The 18,540-nt window shown below is 42.2% G+C and overlaps 4 protein-coding genes across 5 annotated transcripts; all 4 read left to right on the top strand.

Moving 5' to 3' along the window:
* Positions 1-8,610: 8,610 nt before the first annotated feature.
* On the top strand, positions 8,611-9,175 carry LOC9660855 (transmembrane protein 230). The gene is made up of 2 exons (XM_002982315.2): positions 8,611-8,827; positions 8,892-9,175. The coding sequence occupies exons 1-2, from the start codon at positions 8,647-8,649 to the stop codon at positions 9,014-9,016; spliced, it is 306 nt and encodes a 101-aa protein (XP_002982361.1). The 5' UTR covers positions 8,611-8,646; the 3' UTR covers positions 9,017-9,175.
* A 379-nt stretch (positions 9,176-9,554) lies between these two features.
* On the top strand, positions 9,555-11,436 carry LOC9660854 (probable sodium/metabolite cotransporter BASS4, chloroplastic). Its single transcript, XM_024687354.1, has 12 exons — positions 9,555-9,729; positions 9,782-9,889; positions 9,955-10,022; positions 10,095-10,173; positions 10,250-10,308; positions 10,377-10,445; positions 10,502-10,651; positions 10,706-10,762; positions 10,833-10,918; positions 10,972-11,086; positions 11,141-11,239; positions 11,298-11,436. The coding sequence occupies exons 1-12, from the start codon at positions 9,555-9,557 to the stop codon at positions 11,349-11,351; spliced, it is 1,119 nt and encodes a 372-aa protein (XP_024543122.1). The 3' UTR covers positions 11,352-11,436.
* Positions 11,437-13,360: 1,924 nt separating this feature from the next.
* Positions 13,361-14,941, top strand: LOC9660853 (zinc transporter ZTP29). The gene is made up of 12 exons (XM_002982313.2): positions 13,361-13,444; positions 13,496-13,554; positions 13,614-13,706; positions 13,767-13,856; positions 13,909-13,987; positions 14,048-14,103; positions 14,163-14,219; positions 14,269-14,309; positions 14,372-14,439; positions 14,521-14,577; positions 14,652-14,769; positions 14,833-14,941. Exons 1-12 carry the CDS (start codon positions 13,369-13,371, stop codon positions 14,864-14,866), a joined length of 828 nt encoding a protein of 275 aa, XP_002982359.2. The 5' UTR covers positions 13,361-13,368; the 3' UTR covers positions 14,867-14,941.
* LOC112350732 lies at positions 14,934-16,252 on the top strand. Of its 2 annotated transcripts, XR_002993864.1 has the most exons (6): positions 14,934-15,038; positions 15,102-15,364; positions 15,431-15,584; positions 15,657-15,690; positions 15,767-15,920; positions 15,996-16,252. XR_002993864.1 is itself a non-coding variant. In XM_024687473.1 (5 exons), coding segments are annotated over exons 1-5 (501 nt in total). In that variant the 5' UTR covers positions 14,934-14,990; the 3' UTR covers positions 15,769-16,252. The 2 variants fall into 2 exon arrangements, 1 of the variants encoding a protein (XP_024543241.1); XM_024687473.1 differs by having other exon boundaries at positions 15,767-16,252.
* Positions 16,253-18,540: the final 2,288 nt, after the last annotated feature.

Below are 18,540 nucleotides of genomic sequence, written 5' to 3'. Positions count from 1 at the left end.
AGGACGTCGTGGCTTGCACGGCCATGGTTGCAGCAAAACGGAGAGTTGGAGCGAGCAAAGAAACTGTTTGAGACCATCTCGAGGCCGACCAGTGTTTCCTGGATCGCCATGAGCGCTGCTTGCGCTCAGCACGGCCTGGTGACTGAAGCGATCGAGTTGTGCCAGTGAGGGACTCCAAGTGCTGGAATGCCACCATTGCAGCGCTGTCTCAGAATGGCTCAGGCTGTACACGTTGTTCCAGCTTGAAGGTCTGGAAACGCAAAATCTTGCTCGTCATCATACGGGTCCGAGATCTTCTTCAACACTCAAGAAAACTCACCTCTTCAGAGAAAAGCTCTTCAAGGACACGGTTGATCTGTTTATCTTTAGCCACCATTGCAAATGCCATACTCACTAGCTCATTAGAAAGCACGTAAGCCAAGATGTGTGACTCCATTGCTGGGATCCTGTGCAAACTGATAGTGTCGGTATGTACTGAAGAACTAAATTCATTGCTAGCAACCATTTATTTCGGTTGCTGGTTGTGATTGGACAGTCCCGTCTTGCATTTGCCGGCACCATTACGGGGGGCCATGGAGTCGACCCAAAACGCCAAGCGCACTCCTTGAGAGCATGCCGCCTCCTCTAGGCACCATTTGTTCTCCACACCAATATGGCTTGATCGTCGAGTGCTGTGGCATGATCCAGAAGACGCTGTCAGCTTCCTGGACGAGAGTAAGATGCGAAAAGGCCGAGAGAATTGCTTCCCAGGTTCTTGCATTGCGCGGGGAGCTGCGGTTGAAGATAGCGATGGCGTCGTCAATGGAAGCGTCTCGCAGGAGGGAAGAGATCAGCAAGGTGGAGAGCGTGGAATCGGGAGTTGATAGTTCGCTTGGTGGAACTGGCGGCTTGGATCATTGCAGTCCAGGCGCCTTATTCTTTTCAGGCAATCGATCAAAGATATTGCGTGCTTGATCCAAGCTTCGGTCCTGAGCCAGCATCTGGATAATGGTCGTGCAGCAGACCAAGTTCCACTGCAGCATGGCTGCGAAGATCATTCTTGCAAGTTCCACAAGGTCCCTTCTTCTGGCATTTGCAGCGAGGAGTGCAGTCCATGAGATTACATCTTTCAAACTTTAGCTTCGTGGGCCAGGTTAGACCTCCCGTACGCAACTATTATAGCAATCGATGCCACAATAGTGTCGTCAGTATAACGTTTCATCTACTTGTAGGCCTGGAGTCTTGAGATGCTTCATTAACTATCATCAGGATAATTGGTTCGATATCCTTCCCTTTGCTGAGTTCTCCTATAACAACTCTGTTCACTCCTCTCTTCAAATTTCCCCCTTCTTTGCCCGAAATCCCCGATTTAATCTCTCACTTCTTTCTCCATTTAAATCCTCTCGTTCAAATCCCCGCTCTGAGGCATTTGTCTCCAATCTCTAGGAAATCCACAACTCCATCTCCTTTCACCTCCATCGTGCTCAGGAATCTCACAAAACATTTGCCAATGTCCATCGTTAGGATTGTCCCCCTTATAATATCGGGGATAAAGTCTAGCTCCTCAGGCAAAATATCTCCACCACCAGGCCCTGTCCAAAACTTGATTTCAAACGCCTCGGTCCTTTCTCTATCACTGCCATCATTAATCTTGTCACTTATCGCCTTGCACTTCCTTCCTCATATCAAATTCACCCCGTTTTTCACTCTTCTCTCCTTGAGCCTTATATTCCTAATCCTATTCCAAATCGGGTCATTCCTCTGCCTCCACCAGTGCAGCTCGAGGATGGGTCTGAGTACGAAGTTCAGAACATCCTTGATTCCAAGATTTCACAGTCTAAACTCTATTATCTGGTCGACTGGAAGGGTTATGGACCTGAGGAACGCACTTGGGAACCTGCGAACAACCTGATTCATTCTCCTGACCTTGTTCAGGACTTCCACTGCTGCTATCCTTCTCATCCCAATCCTCATTCTTTTTCTCCATTTCCCATCCCTCACTGCTCATCTCATCCTCTTCTTCGTTCTTGTTCACATCCTCGTTCCACTTGTTCTTGAGGAGGGGGTGCTGTCAGGAATCCCCCAATTCTTGCCACATTCCTGACTCTTGCCGGATTCCTAACTTGCAGACCACATTCCTGACTCTCGAAACACTTATCTATTCCTGACTCTCTGATTTCCTGTACGATTCCTAATTCTCAAGCCACATTCCTAATGATGATGTGGTGCCTCCTCGACCTCAGCTATATTTAGGCCGTCCTCGATCCAAGAGTGGTGGAGCTTCATCAACCTATAGTATATATAGGTTAGCCTTGTTCCATTTCTCCACAATCTGAATCAACGTTAGTCTAATGCTTTTTCTTTGTTTCCACTAGCTTTTCTCTTTGTCTTTTGCATTTTTTAGTTTTTATTTTGTTCGGGGTCTTCACAATAGGGGTGCAGAGTTCTATTGGTGCTTCACCATAAAAACTTTTATATGGTCATGATCCAATATTACTAACGGAATTGGTTTTACTTTCGTGATTGCCACGAACTATTGATGCTAAGTCGTAGGATCAGTATTTGATAAGCATTCTTCCACTTATCCGACTAAAGTCTGCCAAACAATTAGGCCGTGTATAACTGGGACAATAACAGTGCTACAATTCTCATCATTGTCCACCCGCGGAGTATAAAATGGATGACTTGGTGTTAGTCTGTTTTCCCCATCTTATAGTATGTGGTTTATCTAAGGGGCTCCTTGCTCAATGGAAAGGACTGTATTAAGTGTTGCGGCAAGTTTGACCAGAAGTTTATGAGGTTCGGCATGACATCCAGTATGCCAATCCTCCAGAAATTATGTATGTGCATCAATTGAAACGGTTTATAAAGGGATTAGGAACAATTGATACTACTATAGATCCGCCAATGCCTCCTCCTGAAGTCCCTCCAGATCCCAGCCTACCTACAAAAGAACCCTAATAGTCTTCCATTATTCCAAAAGGAATGATGTGAGATCCAAGTGTATGACTACGATGCCATATACTAATATTACCATAATGGGATTTTGGTAACTGTTAGATTGGTTTTAATCTAGATGTAAGTGACTAATTTTTCCATTCTACTTTAGTCACTTAACCACACTTCTGATCACTTGGAGGAGTTTCACTCACAACCTGCATAAGTCCTATTTTGGACTTGGGCTTGCTAGCCCCGAGAATGGCATCCCCGCCACTCAACCTTTGCACTTGGTCCAAGTGCTCCACATGTCCGATCCCATGACCGACACCCTAAGGTACCACCGACATATCAGCCCGTTACACTAAGGCCGTGCCCATTCACCTTGGTCACATCGGTGGTCTGACACCACCTACATCACAGTCCCGTCTCTTAAAAACTGGGCCATCCGTCCATGAGTGATCATCCTAGATCCATTCCTTAGCATCTTTAGGATGCCCATGGACATAGGGAATAGCCTTCCCCAATATCCCCTTTCCGGTCCCCACCAAGTCCCTTTCTGCCCATGGCCGTGTTCGCCAACACTGCCACTGAATCAAGGCCCACAGGCCCGACCACTAAGTCCCACGGTCCTCTGGGACTTGCTCCTCACATGACCGTATCCTTGGTCTCTACACTATAGGATGACTCCTCTTCCTTTTCACTGTCTGGGACTTTGGGGCAACATTTCAGAACACCGTGGCCTTATGCAAGCCTCGTGGGTACTCTCCCTGCCTTCTGCCTTTGGGTGCTCTAGCCATGGGCTTAAAGTGAGGTTCTGTTGAGCCACGCCTGGTATCCAAGTAGGTAGTGCCACCCACACTTGGGCTGGGAGCATCGGCCAGTCGATCTCCCGAGGAAACTAGAGCTGGCTCTTGAACACTTCACCAAGTTACCCCGCTTGTCGGTCTGTGTTCACTCTAGTCTTGAACTTCCCAGTGGGCAGCTCATCACCCAACACTGGGTACAGCTTTCTTGGGCCAAACTAGCCTTTCCTGGCCAAACGGGCTCCACTACAGTCCTCCCCTTACTATACTTTTGGAGCTCACCAAACCCCCTAAGGTCTGGGAGACGAACGCTTTGGGCTTTCACCCTCTCAAACTCAAACTCAAACTCGGACTCGGACTCGGACTCGGACTCAGACTCGGACTCGGGCTCGGTCTCGGCCTCGGCCTCGGTCCCGGTCTTGGTATCGGTCTCGGTCTCGGTCTCGGTCCCGGTCTCGGTCTCGGTCCCGGTCTCGGTCTCGACCTCGGACTCCATCTCGGATTCCATCTCGGGTCCATCTTGGACTCCATCTTGGGTCCATCTCGGACTCCATCTCAGGTCCATCTCGGACTCCATCTTGGTCCATCTCGGACTCCATCTCAGTCCATCTCAGACTCCATCTCGGACTCCATCTTAGACTCCATCTCAGACTCCAACTCGGGTCCATCTCGGACTCCATCTCGGACTCCATCTTGGACTCCATCTCGGACTCCAACTCGGGTCCATCTCGGACTCCATCTCGGGTCCATCTCGGACTCCATCTCAGACTCCATCTCGGTCCATCTCGAACTCCATCTCGGTCCATCTCAGATTCCATCTCGGACTCCATCTTAGACTCCATCTTGGACTCCAACTCGGGTCCATCTCGGACTCCATCTCGAACTCCATCTTGGACTCCATCTCGGACTCCAACTCGGGTCCATCTCGGACTCCATCTCGGGTCCATTTCGGATTCCATCTCGGATTCCATCTTGGATCCATCTCAGACTCCATCTTGGACACTTCCACATGTCATGTGTTGGTCCTTTTGGGTCCTTTTTTGGAGCCTCGCTTATTGCCCACTTTGTGCTTGTTCTTTGAGCACTTCGTTAGGAGTTTTTCTCCCGCTCTCGACCTTTCAAGTCGGAGCTTTTAATCCAAATGTGTTACGCTCATTTAGTTTTCGCTTTTACCATTACCACATGGCACCCTTCTAGCTCCACTTTAGGGCCTAGGGATTTTGTGTCTCACACCAGATCAATTGCTTTTGTATATAAGTTGAGGTTTTTGGGCTAATTGATATGCACATTTTTTGTATTTCCTTTCCATATTCCATGCACTCACAACAGTTATAATTATAAAAATTTAAATTTCTTAAACACTTTCAAATTAATATAATCCATTGATTCTATTAATTCATATAATCCAAAGTATCAAATAAATATACTGAGAGTATTCTCAAATATCCCACCTATAACAGATTTACTTATAGCAAACAAAAAAATGTTATATCTAGTGGCACATATGACTACCATATAAAGGCAAATTTTTTTAATATATTTTGTTTTATTTTAATTGTGCTTTAATAATTTATTTTAAATAGAAGCTTTATAATTAAAATATAATTTTTATTAAAATATCATTATAAAAAGATTTATTATTAATTATAAAACAAGTAGTGGATTTTAATATTTGAAATTAGAAATATATTAATTTAGAATATTTTTAGCTATTTAGTTAGAATTTATTGGTTAAATTAAGTTCTTAATTTGTTATTGAAACATCAAATACACTAGGAAAAATATAATATATAAAAATTGTTTTAATAGAATAATATTTATCTAAGTATAAAATCATTTCTAAAAAGATAGACACAATTGGCATATCATCATTTTGTTTATCTGAATCTTTATTGAAGCACGTTTGGTATAGCTTCATTGAGAGAAATTCATGTGTCCCACCAATATATATATATAACATATATATAACATTAAAACATGAGTATTTTTTAAAATGGATAAAACTAGATTAATATACATTTTAGTTATAGCTACTATGTTAAGTTTACACTTTAATGAATCTATTGCTAAAAAGCCTATTATTGGAAGGAGTGGGTATTTAAATCCTTATGATATTGGTAAAATTATTACAGCTTTTTATCAATTATTAGAAAAAATTAAATATGATGAAAGTTATCCAACAACTTATGGTGATGATGCTGAAGTCGATACTTCAAGAGGAATAGTTTCAGTATTTATTAAATGCAAAGATCATTGTTCTGTTGAAAACACAGATGCATCAATTTCAGGCTTAAACATATTGAATGGTTTCCAAAGTTTAATAGCTTTAAGTACAGATATTATAAACAGAGAATGTGCAGATTCTTTTGAAAAGGAAGGGTATAAATATATATTAAAATATAATCTCAAAACAGATGATTCTATTTCTATAACTGCATATTTAAATAGAAAAAGTTTAGTCGATGATATTATTTATTGCCAACTAAGATTTAGTGTGTTATACTCTAATACAATTCTTTATAGTGATAGCTTTTTAGTTTCTCCTAATATTAAAAATATATTGTTTTTAAAAGTAGATTGTGTGCTTACTGTATATTCAAAGGAAAAAATAATTTGGGAAAAAAATTATTCTTCTAAAAATTTGTTTAGTTGTAATTTAATATTACAAAATAATGGGAATCTTGTATTTAAACATATGCAGGAAGTATTGTGGTCTTCAATAAACATTGCAGCCCTAAACTTGAATGTTTTATGCCAACATATTTTATAGTCCAAAATGATTGTAATTTAGTTATTTATAAATCAAAGTTTCCTAATAACGTATTATGGGCGTCTGGTACAAATAACCATATATTATGCCATATTTAAATTTTAATATGGAAATTAGAATCTTAATTAAATGAAATATACAAGTAAAAAGTGAAATAAAAAAGGCATCAAGATATCTTTGGTCTGAAAGGTTTATTTTCCATTGGCGACGCCTTTGCATCCTGCTACATTTCCTTTCTAGTTGCATGATTTTGTGTGATGAGGAGGAAGCCCGAGAGGAGCGCAGTTGGACTGCTGCGACCACTTTGTGAGAGACGAGTCCGCCGAATGTATTTGTTGTCGTGTGTGAAAGTTCCATCGAACTCTGCATATCTTTATAGGAGGTTTACAGCGAGCACGAGCAATCAAGCGAAGGGCGCGTGGTGGAATCGCTGCTTGCACGATCATTCTCCTCGCTCAAACCGATACCGCGAGCTCCAAGCTCATCTTCGATCGAATGGAGCACCGGGATGCCATCTCTTTCAACACGATGATCCACTGCTTCTCTTAGGACCACGATCTGGAGGCCGCTCGCGAGATCTTTCACGCAATGCCCGCCTGGGAAGCCTGCTCTTGAACCACCATCCTCCAGTGCTACGCATAACACCGAAGCACGCAGTGTCTTCGATGCCATGGCCAAGAGGAACTTCGTCTCCTACAACGGACTTCTGCAAGGATACGTTGCCAGTGACAGTGTCGAGCCCGCCAAGAACACCTTCGAGAGAACACCTTCGACGTTGTGAGCTCCACGACGATGATCTCGGCGTATAGTCGGAGTCGAGGAACTCTAGATCAAGCTCGAGCGCTCTTCGATACTCTCCCGGTGAGGGACGCTGCCTGTTGGAACGCGCCGAGCCGCACTCCTTGAGAGCATGCCGCCTCCTCTAGGCACCATTTGTTCTCCATACCAATATGGCTCGATCGTCGAGTGTTGTGGCATGATCCAGAAGACGCTGTCAGCTTCCTGGACGAGAGTAAGATGCGAAAAGGCCGAGAGAATCGCTTCCCAGGTTCTTGCATCGCGCGGGGAGCTGCGGTTGAAGATAGCGATGGCGTCGTCGATGGATGCGTCTCGCGGGAGGGAAGAGATCAGCAAGGTGGAGAGCGTGGAATCGGGAGTTGATAGTTCGCTTGGTGGAACTGGCGGCTTGGATCATTGCAGTCCAGGCGACGATGTTCCTTTCAGGCAATCGATCAAAGATATCGCGTGCTTGATCCAAGCTTCGGTCCTGAGCCAGCATCTGGATCATGGTCGTGCAGCAGACCAAGTTCCACTGCGGCATGGCCGCGAAGATCATTATTGCAAGTTCCACAAGGTCCCGTCTTCCGGCATTTGCAGCGAGGAGCGCAGTCCATGAGATTACATCTTTCTGCGGCATGGAATCAAACAAAAATTAAGCTTCTTGATCCAGGCTAGATGTCTCGTACGCAAATATCATAGAAGTCGATGCCACGATTGTCGTCTGTATACCTTTCATCTACTCGTAAGCCTGGAGTATTTCCCCGAACTGGGCAAATGCTGAAATGATAGAGTTTCAGGAGTTTATACCATAAGCCGTGTAAATTCGCTTCCTTGTCCGCGATGCCAATACTCGCTTTACCCCTCGCAGCAATGCGAGAAAGGCCAATGGCGCCATCCCGGCTGCTCCAAGTAGTTGACAACGGTGAAGAGCGCACCATCGCCAAACATCCGCTTCACCCACAGGCAGAGAGGCCGCCCCTCCTCCTCCGCCGCGCTCGCAAAGAGCTCGTACGCCTCCTTGTCGCAAGCAAATTCATCGCCAGAATGGTGAAAGTTCTTCAGCAACTCCTTCTTGTGTTGGTGTACACGATCCAATTCCTGTGAGCCTTGACTGTGTGGCGAAATGCTCACTGGAGATCGCAGCTTCTCGCCCTTGTTCTTGAGGTGATCCACGACCTCGAGCGCCTTGGCAAACGCTCATATTCTTAACCCTAAATTTGAAATTGTATCTTTTACCTTAAGAATATCAGTTTTAAGGCATACTTTTGCCCATATTTATTTGACTGGTCAAAAGCTGTGTGCCGTAAAAGTATATCCTTCGAATATGCTCTAGGGCCTGGAATTAGGGCAACGAGAGAGAAGCAGGGATCACTCATGGCCTACGTCGATCACACATTCTCCATCGGCGACGACGAGCCGGCGGGCACGCCCATCGATGGCCGATCGCCAGTCAAGGAGATCGCCCTGGCGGCGGCGTGCCTGGGTCTGGGCAGCGTGTCCATGGTCGCGGGGCTAGTCATGATGTATCACAGAGTCGGGGGCGACAAAGCTCACGGTAGGCATCTCGCCAATTCCTAGCCAGGCAGCGTCAGATCCGCTAGATCTCACCAAAATCACAGGGATTGCGTTCATGGTGCTTGGCGGCCTCGTTTTCATGCCCGGGATCTATCAGTCAAGAACAGCCTACTACGCTTACAAGGGCTACAAGGGCGTCTCTTTCACCTCCAATCTAGCGGCAGCGTGAGAGGATCTGGAACTCTTTTTTTCTCTCTTCGTCTTTCTTGCTGGCCAGAGCTTTGGGGAAGCAGGCAAGCTTGGCGATGGCGACCGAGAGATCGATTCTCGGTCGAGAGAGATTCTTGTACATAAACCAAAGGAAATAAGTTTTGTGCATTCATTGTTCTTGGAAGAATTTTCAAACATCTCTTAGATCTGGAGAATATCTTAGTTTCACTGGGTAAGTTTGGTTGAATCTATTTTCGACTTTGACCTCTTGCTTCTCTCCAGCTCTCGTTGGTGGCAAGCTCGAGCCCTGGTTTTTTTGTAATCAATCACCATCCGGGTTTTTGTTTGCAATACGAGAACTTTTGGATGATGCTTGAAAGATATCGGTACCTTTACGTAGTCAAAGAACTGGTGCTAAAAAGTTTAATCATGCTATTTAGACAAAATATTCAAAATAAACTTTTATAAAAAAGAGTAAAGTGGCTAATAAAAAATTAATTTGGGAAACCATCTTCTTGGAAGAATCTTCAAACATCGCATTCTAAAACCTTTTAGGTATGGAGAATCTCTGCGTTTCACTCGTAGGCGCCACTGGGCGGCCATGGACAAGCAGCGCGATCTCTTTCCCGCGATCCAAGCGGCAATCCGAGCTCAATCGCAGGGTCATTGCCGCGGCATCAATGTCTCGACAAGAGATCAAGCGAATCGTGAGCAAGAACTTCGTGTCACTGGGTAAGTTTGATTGGATCTATCATCTCCACTTCGATTTCTTCGTTCTCTCTAGCTCTCATTGGTGGGATGAGTATTGGAATGCTCGAGCCCAGGCCCGGACAGTTCGCTCAACACCTCGGCCTCTCGAGATGGGCCACCGCGGGCATATTCCTTCTGTCTGGTCAGCATTGGCATTTTGACTTGACCATATTGACTTTTATTGAGTTGACTTCTTTTGACTTTCAGGATTTACTTTGCAGGACGGGGATATCAACAAAGCGCTTGAGGCATGGCCGTTTGCCTTGCAAGGACTGGTAAAGCATCGTCTATGCATTGTTCCTGCTTTCTATGATCTTTCTTTCTTTCTTTCTTTCTTTCTTTTCTAGATTTCTATTCTGTTTATTACTCCTGCTGCTGCTTGGCTCGTCATGCAAATCAAGCTAAACCCGAAGGAGCTTGTCACTGGTAATGACAGTTCTATCACTTTTGAGTTTTGATTTGATTTGAAAGCTTTGATGGATCGATCGAATGTGCTTGCTAGGCCTTGCAATCTTTTGTTGCGCACCAACAACACTCTCGACTGGCGTGTCGCTCACTCAGGTAAAGTCTTGTGCTTTTTTGCTCTTTCGGACTTTAGCTTTAGACTAAAGTCTGAAATGTGCTCCCAGCTTGCTGGAGCAAACAAGGCACTTGCACTGGCGCTCACGATATCGTCCAACTTGCTAGCAGTCTTCACGGTAATCAAGCTTTTCCCTTTAACCATTTGATCGAGTAATTGCTTAAGCTGATGCAGATGCCAGTATCAGTTTCTCTGTGGATTGGAAAGCTCGGGATCAAATTCCCTGCCAGTAAGCTCTTCCGGAGCTTAGTCCAGACGCTGGTGCTGCCTTTCGCGATTGGAAAGCTGCTAAGGGAAGTTTTCTGCTTCTATCATCCTGCGGAGGTACTAAAGTCGAAACCTCAATCGTTTGCTTTTTCTAACTTGTCGTGACACAAGTCCATTGACAGACACCGCGAGGAGATCTCGTTTGCGAGCGCTCTCTTGCTTAGCTCGGTATTGATTCTGTTAAGTCGATCTCTGTTTTTGTCTTTCTTTTTCGCATTCATGTTACCATTGCTTGTAGGTACCTTGGATGCAAATAAGTTCTTCGAGGTCTTTGCTCTTACAATTGGATGCTAGAAACTTGATTGCGGCACTCTTTCTGGGAATGTAAGTTCGCTTTAAGATGGTTTCATGATTTCTTATAGTTTTCCTCGTTGCAGTGCTTTGCATTTCATGTTCCTGGCAGTAAACATGTTCCTCGTATCACTAATAAAAACAGGCTCAAAGGAAGATGACGAAGCATCCTCTCGAGCAGTCATACTTGTTGCAAGCCAGGTAGTGTTATTAACGAGATTGGGGTTTCTCCGAAGTTGAGTTTTTTTATCACAGAAAACACTGCCTGTTAGCGTTGCTGTGGTGGAAACTTTGAAGGCTGGAGAAGGCAGTGGGCTGCTTGTATTACCATGCATTGCAGCTCATTTTTCACAGGTGAGTCTTGAATTTGTTTTTCTTTCATCATATCTGACATATAAATACATACATACAGATTATATTAGACTCCATACTGGTGGGTTTGTGGAATCGAGGAAAAGAAGATTAAAGTGGGAATACAAATTAAAGAAATTATAGAATAGGCCTTTATATAATTAGTACATTTAATATATGGAGATGAACTTTTTGAATTTCTTCTTTTTTGTTTTTTTCTTTTTTGTTCATATTCATGGTAGAGTAATAGCTTCTTCTTCTTTTGACTTTGGATTAGTAATTGGTGCAATTGTTTGATAATTAAACAATTAGACTCAGTTGATGGTGGCATTCACAACATATGGTACAACTCCTTATGTATCAAATTAGAAGAAAACATATACTAAGTTGGTTTTGCTAAGTTTATAAGAAAAAAATATATGAGTATACAATAATACATCATCTCATACTAGAATTATTGTTGGTTATTAAAATTTTATATTACTTTACATCTCAAAAATGTTTTTCATAAATCACATTGTGCTTTTTCATTCAAATCTGTTTAATTTCCATTAAATTGCTGGCATTTTGGTCTATATATTTTATATTGTACTAGTGATTATTGGGTTGGATAATTATTGATATATATCAAGATAGTATATTAAGTTTGTATTATGGAACAATGCATGAAAATATTCTTAAATAAAAATATTTACTTAAAAATATCATGAATTGAGAAATATTCTAGAATATACTTATGTAAATTCTAATAACTCAAAAGTAACCAAGATTTTTAAGATTTATATATTTAATTTATTATTTCCATATTCTATAAGTTTTATTGAATAATATAACTATATAAATAATTTTGCATATAAGAGAAAATTAAAAAGATATTTATCTTTATAATTCTATCTAAATATTTTAAAATAAAAATTAATTTCTTAATATTTAAGAATTACATATGTATAAGCATTAAAAGTTTTTTATGTGGATTTGTTTTTTGTTAGCTGATTTATTTTTTGATCTTGTGTTAGTTAAAAAGAAATTCAGCAGCAGCTACTTCAAAATAATTACTATCAACGCCATCTTAAGCCAGTCAAGGTTTAGGACCTTAATTTGTTATGGCTTTATAAATATAGTTGGTGTTTTTGCTGCTTTTTTATTTTTTCCATTTCTTTTTCTTTTGCAGCTGTAGCCACTGAAAGACTATGTCAAGGCATTTAGGCTGTGTGAGATGAAAAATTTCAGATGGTAAAGGGAGGTAAACACACCCGAAGCAACATTGGCAATGTATGTTTTTTTTATTAATTTTTCTTTGATTAATTTTTTTTTCTTGCTTCTATAGTTGTATTCTGTTTTAAAGTGCAAACAATTTATTTAGTCTTCTGCCACCTCGCATCGTTTATTATCACACAACTAAATATTTACTAAATATATATACTTTAAAGTCTTAAATATTTTGCAATTATTAGCAAGTTCACTATAGTATTAAAAACCATAAAATAGTTTCTATAAAATAGAACTATGGATTAGTTGCGAAAGTGGTTCCAATCTAGGGTTTTATTCAAAACTACTTTTTGGCATTTTGAATAATTATGACTGTTTAATTAAGCATAACCCTTGAACCTTTAACCCCACCAGAGAAAAGATTCAATGGCAATTCAATGTATATTTAAGTTGTTAGGGGTATTATTCGAAGAATATTGACATTGTTAATTCATAATTAAACTGACATGCACATGTTGTTTTTTTTAATTTTTAGGCTGCTTAAGGAAATTGTCGGTCCAGCCACTACTGGCAATGGACTTTTCAAGTGACACTAATTTGTATTAAAATTTTATGTTTTCTCTGCCAAAAAGCCATTTCAAATAGTTTTTTAGTGGCCGAAAGAAAACACTACTCCAATCTTCTAGAATTTTTTATAGTAAAATCATATATTTAAAATTCTAATATAAAAATTATATAACATTTTATTATAAAGGTATTCTGACCCAAGAGTTGTATATGGAAGTATTTCTAATGCCTCTATAGTATTTAATAGTAATAAAACCAATGAGTTTGAAGCAAGATATGGTTAATAACCTTTAATTTAATGTTTCTGATTTGATGCCCCTTAATTTCATTTTAAAACTTATGGCACATTAGGGTTTATGAGAAAAATGGCTACTGGATCGGTTCCAGTCGCCCTGGCGCTGTCCATGGTTGGAGGAGCAAGCACTGCGCTAGGTTTGTAACATTTTTCTGGATTAGCTACCATTCTCTCCTCCCTTTTGATAGGTGCGTTGCTCGTGATCCTGTATCCGGCTCCCAATCTCAATCGCCTCGGCCTCTTGCAAGTAAGATCCTTAAATTCTTTCCTTGTGGGCTTGAAGAGCCATTGTTCCTTCAAATGTAGGGGCTCGCAGCAGGCTTGATGCTCACATTGTCATTTCTAGACCTCATGTATAACGCTATAAACAACCTTGGCTTTGCTAGAGCAAATCTTTGGGTAAGTCGTTCTTTTCTTTCTTCGTTTTCTAATCTTCTCTCTGGTTTGCTCCCTGGTCAGTTCTTTGGAGGGGTTGTGCTCTTTGCTGGTATAGTTACGTTTGTTCCTGAGCCTTCAATGGCTTCCATCACAAAAACTTCCAGCTCTGAGGTTCTCTTTTTTCTTATGTCTTTCATCTTCAAACTTTGTGTGGCATTTGTAGGATAGAAATGGCAGTGACAAGGATGTGATGAAAAAGCACCGCAAGCAGGTTCTCTTCAGTGGCATAATCACGGCTATAGGTACTCCTTGTTCTCTCGCGCTCACAAGAGAAGTTTACATTCGTGTTAAGTTTTGGGCAGGAATAAGCTTGCACAACTTTCCTGAGGGAATGGCTGTGTTCCTTGGATCCATGAAGGTATGAAACACTACCGCTTATTGAAAAAACTTCCAACCTTACGCGTTGCTACATTTCAGGGCATTCGAGTTGGTATAAGCTTAGCCCTGGCCATTGCTTTGCACAACATCCCAGAGGTAATTTAAGTTATGGTTCTTTATTTTTGCTCAACAGTTTGTTTAACAGGGAATCGCCGTCGCTTTGCCGATTTATTTTGCAACCAACAGGTATTCATTAGTGCTGGAAAAGAACAAGGATTGCTCATTGTCTCTTTGATTTTTGCTCCTAGCAAGTGGCAGAGCTTCAAACTTGCAGCATTGTCTGGCTTCGCGGAGCCGCTCGGAGTGATAATTGTTGGTAAGAAAAATTTTATTATTCTTTCACTGCTTGAAAGGAAGAACAGAAAAGCGTGCTAACTCTTTTCGTGTTTGCTTCCAGCGGCACTCTTTCCTTCCGGTCTCTCCACGGACGTTTTAGAAGGATTATTGGGAGGTGGTAAGATTTGTGTCGTTTTGTTTTTGCAATGCAGAAACGTAGTGGACTTTACTCTTCGTCCTTTAATCTTACAGTCGGCGGTGTCATGGCTTTTCTTACGCTTCACGAAATGCTTCCTCTAGCCTTCGAGTACGCTGGTCATCGACGAGCAGTCACTGCCGTCTTCATTGGCATGGCTCTCATGTCCGTAAGGTAAGAATGAAGTTTTTTTACTCGAAAACTCTCCAAAACTTATCAAAAGATTTTGTTTTGCAGCTTGCAGATCCTCGAAATGGCTCTGCCACACTGAAAGTTCCTCTATAGCAAGTGGTTGCTGGGAGCATATTCTGAACCGGGCAAATGAATATACTTTAGTTTCGAGTGTTAGGGCGACGAATTCCGTGTTTGTTTACTTTCTTGCTGTAGCTTCGGCAATGGAGCGTAGTCTGGTGTCTCGAGACAAAACTATTGCTAATATCCAGGTAAGTCAACTTTGGTTACTCTTACATTTACTTTTTTCCTGTCTCTTGGGTGAAAACTTTCAGGCTGCTCGTTGGAGAGAGAGAGAGGATGCTGTGATCAAGTCCGCCATCGAGTTTCTCATCGAGGGAGCTAAATTGTCAAAGTACTGCCAAACACCGTCACGCAAAGATCTGTCTCGTCGTCTGGAAAAGATTCTCGAGCCCGCGCGGTACCAAACTTATGCTCCTCATTTCCCCCGAGGCGACGACTTTGGAGCGCTGGGATTGTCAACTCTAAACTCGGGCCGTGAGAGGAATTTCAACGATGCGGAAATCCAGACTTCAAGGTAACTTACTCGCTTAAAGGCTTTGCTTTTTTCTTTCTTCTAACTTGGAGAGAGGAACACTTGCAGGAGTTTGGAAGGTGGTTTTACCGGCAAGGAGTCAGATAACTCTCAAAGTTTGAGCGAAACTAAAGACGAGGTGGTGGCGGTGGTGCCATTGCAGCAATCCCAAAGCGGCAACAATACTGCGTTCGAAATGAAAATGGACAAGCTCATTACAGAGGTGAGAATCTTCTTTTTACTCCCTTCCTTTTGTTTGGTTTCTCGTTTTGAGTATCGAATTCCTTTGTTCCAGGTGGTCTCCAAGTGGCTGCAATCTTCTTGTCCCTGTGAGTGTGCTATCACTTTTTTCTTAAAGTTTCTGGTGCTCAAAGTTTTTACTAGTGGGATCTCGAGTGCCTGCAGGATCTAGCTCTCCAGATAGGTTGCGACTGTACTCTCGAAACAACCAGCTCACAGAAAATCTTGGTGGATGGTGCGGGGCTAGTTCAGCTGTAAAGAAGGGAATCTCTCAAAACAATGACCCTCGATCGTGCCAGTTGCAAGAGAGCAAGAACAAGTTAAGCTTCCAGTTTAAATTTCGTTTTCTCTCCATTTTTTTTCCCCTCGTTCTACTAAAGCGACACAATGGCAGCCAGTACAAGAAGAATCAGCAAGGATGAAACACTCGAACAACCACATGGTTTTTTTTATCCCGCGATCAAAGAAAAAAAGTATAGCGAGAACCCAGTACGAAAGCCCAAGCCAGGAAAGCGATCGATCGAGGATCGAGGTTTTAAAACTTAACCGTCACGGATTTAATGATCCTTGGCACATGGTTTCATTAAAACCTCCAAGCTTAACCTGGAGCAAAGCGAGATATAAGAATTCCTTCCTTATCATTGTGTGAAAGCGTATCTTACAGAGTCTCTTTCACAAGGTGGAATTTTGGGCGTGTAATCATGAGCCGTGTGATCCATCCAGCGATCGAGCGATGGATGCAACGCCAATGATCTCGACAATGTAAAGTAGAGCTGTAGAGAAACATCACACCACAAGCCAGCAAAGCTCTTAAAAGAAGGATTGGAGAGAAGAGTATATTATCTCGTATCCATCAGGCTTTGATGACTGAAAGCTAAGCACCAACTTACTCCCGGCTGGATGGAAGATAGTTTGGCAGCAAAACGAGAACGATATGGAAAACGGGGGCAATTGTCTTACGTAGTGCTTGCAAGAGCCACACAAACAAAATCTAAGTTATTCTCAATAATTAATAAAGTGGAGATACAAAAGACCGTTGATTCATATATAAATTGTCTTGTATAATCTAGATAATTAGTTATATATACAACAAGGAATGGTCTAGATTGAACCCCAGTGGAAAGTTGGCTTACAAAACTATATCGGCGACTAGTTTGAGCTTTCCTTGCGGCACTGGATCTCTTTCTTTCCGGTGTCGACACTTCGATCACAAAGATGCTTAGAATAAGCCACAAGATCTGAGTGTTGGGTGTACAAGATCTTGGCCTAGGACGCTCTGGCTTGCATTTGGGAGTTTTCAAGTAATATACAAAAGCGTTAGAACATCCATCCGGGAAGGAGGAAAAAAGAAAAGGCAAGGCTCTTTAGAGCTCTCTCGGCTCGAGCGAATCTCGAGCGCATAAAACAAGTGCTCCGCCACCTTGTTCCCAATGATTCTTTCCTCCTCCGCGTGAGGAAACTTTGGAGAGGAAATCCCACCACCCTGTACGTTTTAAGAGGACGAAGATCCCACTTCTTCCCGATAATACTATATTGTAGCGATTTTTATTTGGCCGATCCGGCCAGCTACTGCGAAGCGCGTGTACTTCAGACCAAGACAAGGTATCACATTTTTTAAAAGTCGAGAATTTCAGCCCGTTTAACGAAGGGAAAGCATGACCGCCAACTTTTTTGTTGAAGGAGAAAACGATGTCAACTATATATCAAAGAGAAGATATTGGTGAGAATCCTGTCTACTGGTCTGAAAGGGGATTCTGGGCGTTGCTACCACATCGGTGTCTAGTTAAGCGTTGGAATTTTTCTGCTTGAGTATGACGTGCTTTTAAAACAAAAGTTGACACGGGGCTTGGTCTTGCCGGATGAAGTTTGAGGGCTGATTGTGAGATTCATTCGTTTTGCAGTAGTGTAGACAAGCCACAAAGATGCTGGCTGGTGGCTGGCACAACAAAAACCAGCTAAAATCCCACTGAAATCCACACTTTTAATTTTTGCATTTTTCCCCTTCCTTAAAAAAAAAAAAGAAAAGGGGAAAAAAGTGATGTGATTCTTTCACCAGACTCGAAGAAATCTACTGACAATGGAAAGGGGAGAGCTCTTTACAACCACAGCACCAGCAGATTGTTTGCTGTGGGGTGCAATTTGCAAGGAGCACTTTGTTCTCAGTTGGTTGCCCCTTTGTTTTCATACAGCTGAGGAAAAAGATGTATAAACCAACACGAGCTTATCAACAAAGTCTCCACAGCTCTACTGTTGATACATCTTGATTTGTGTCTGTGTGTGTTACTTGAGACCTAAGCCAGACAAGATGAGAATGCACAGCTATGCAAAACACACACACAAAGACAAGCACATCATTTTGAATCCTAACCATTGTCTCACTCTTTTCTTTTTTGTTTTCTTTTGAGGGAGGGGTTAGAACTTTAGAACTTTTCCCAAGTACCCCTCAGCCAGCCAGCCAGCAGTATTGAGTTGCTGTGGAGTCTTTTCATGATTGAGTACCAGCTTGAAGGAGAAAAGAGGGGAGGGAATAATGCACAAAGCAGAAAAATAGCTAGATCATAGATCAACAGGACAATCTCCTTTTTCTTCAGTTTTGTGGAACGGGCCTTGGGGGCATGGAGGGAGGAGAGAGCCAGTCAAATAAATAACAAACAAAGAAAGCAATGATAGAGTTTGTTAGAGAACTATATACATGTATATGATTTTTATAAATGTTGTTGTTGCTGGCTTTTGGTTGGTCCCATAACTCCATCACCCCCCCAATTCTTTCTTCTGGGTAAAAGCAAAGCAAGGCTAGAAAACAGGAACAACAAATATTGACAAATTGCCCTAGGTGGGGGCAACTGGGGACCTTTGGAGGACAAAGATTTTGGTCCCATGTTGGAGGGGTCCATCATTCCTTCTAATAAAAAGAAAAATGACCCTTACACTGCTAGCCC

The sequence above is a fragment of the Selaginella moellendorffii genome, unplaced genomic scaffold (assembly GCF_000143415.4).
Source record: "Selaginella moellendorffii unplaced genomic scaffold, v1.0 SELMOscaffold_53, whole genome shotgun sequence".
Taxonomy (NCBI): Eukaryota; Viridiplantae; Streptophyta; class Lycopodiopsida; order Selaginellales; family Selaginellaceae; genus Selaginella; species Selaginella moellendorffii.
This window is presented reverse-complemented; position numbering and strand designations above follow the sequence as displayed.

Excerpts from the sequence above, each read along its gene's own strand:
- LOC9660854 (XM_024687354.1), top strand. The coding sequence starts at position 9,555 with ATGGAGAATCTCTGCGTTTCACTCGTAGGCGCCACTGGGCGGCCATGG. Across the intron at positions 10,652-10,705 it reads GCTTCTATCATCCTGCGGAG|TCCATTGACAGACACCGCGA; the intron begins GTACTAAAGTCG and ends TCGTGACACAAG. Across the intron at positions 10,763-10,832 it reads GCGCTCTCTTGCTTAGCTCG|GTACCTTGGATGCAAATAAG; the intron begins GTATTGATTCTG and ends CATTGCTTGTAG.
- LOC112350732 (XM_024687473.1), top strand. The coding sequence starts at position 14,991 with ATGGAGCGTAGTCTGGTGTCTCGAGACAAAACTATTGCTAATATCCAG. Across the intron at positions 15,039-15,101 it reads AAACTATTGCTAATATCCAG|GCTGCTCGTTGGAGAGAGAG; the intron begins GTAAGTCAACTT and ends GAAAACTTTCAG. Across the intron at positions 15,365-15,430 it reads GCGGAAATCCAGACTTCAAG|GAGTTTGGAAGGTGGTTTTA; the intron begins GTAACTTACTCG and ends GAACACTTGCAG.
- LOC9660855 (XM_002982315.2), top strand. The coding sequence starts at position 8,647 with ATGGCCTACGTCGATCACACATTCTCCATCGGCGACGACGAGCCGGCG. Across the intron at positions 8,828-8,891 it reads CGGGGGCGACAAAGCTCACG|GGATTGCGTTCATGGTGCTT; the intron begins GTAGGCATCTCG and ends CCAAAATCACAG.
- LOC9660853 (XM_002982313.2), top strand. The coding sequence starts at position 13,369 with ATGAGAAAAATGGCTACTGGATCGGTTCCAGTCGCCCTGGCGCTGTCC. Across the intron at positions 14,220-14,268 it reads CTTTGCACAACATCCCAGAG|GGAATCGCCGTCGCTTTGCC; the intron begins GTAATTTAAGTT and ends TTTGTTTAACAG. Across the intron at positions 14,440-14,520 it reads GCTCGGAGTGATAATTGTTG|CGGCACTCTTTCCTTCCGGT; the intron begins GTAAGAAAAATT and ends GTTTGCTTCCAG.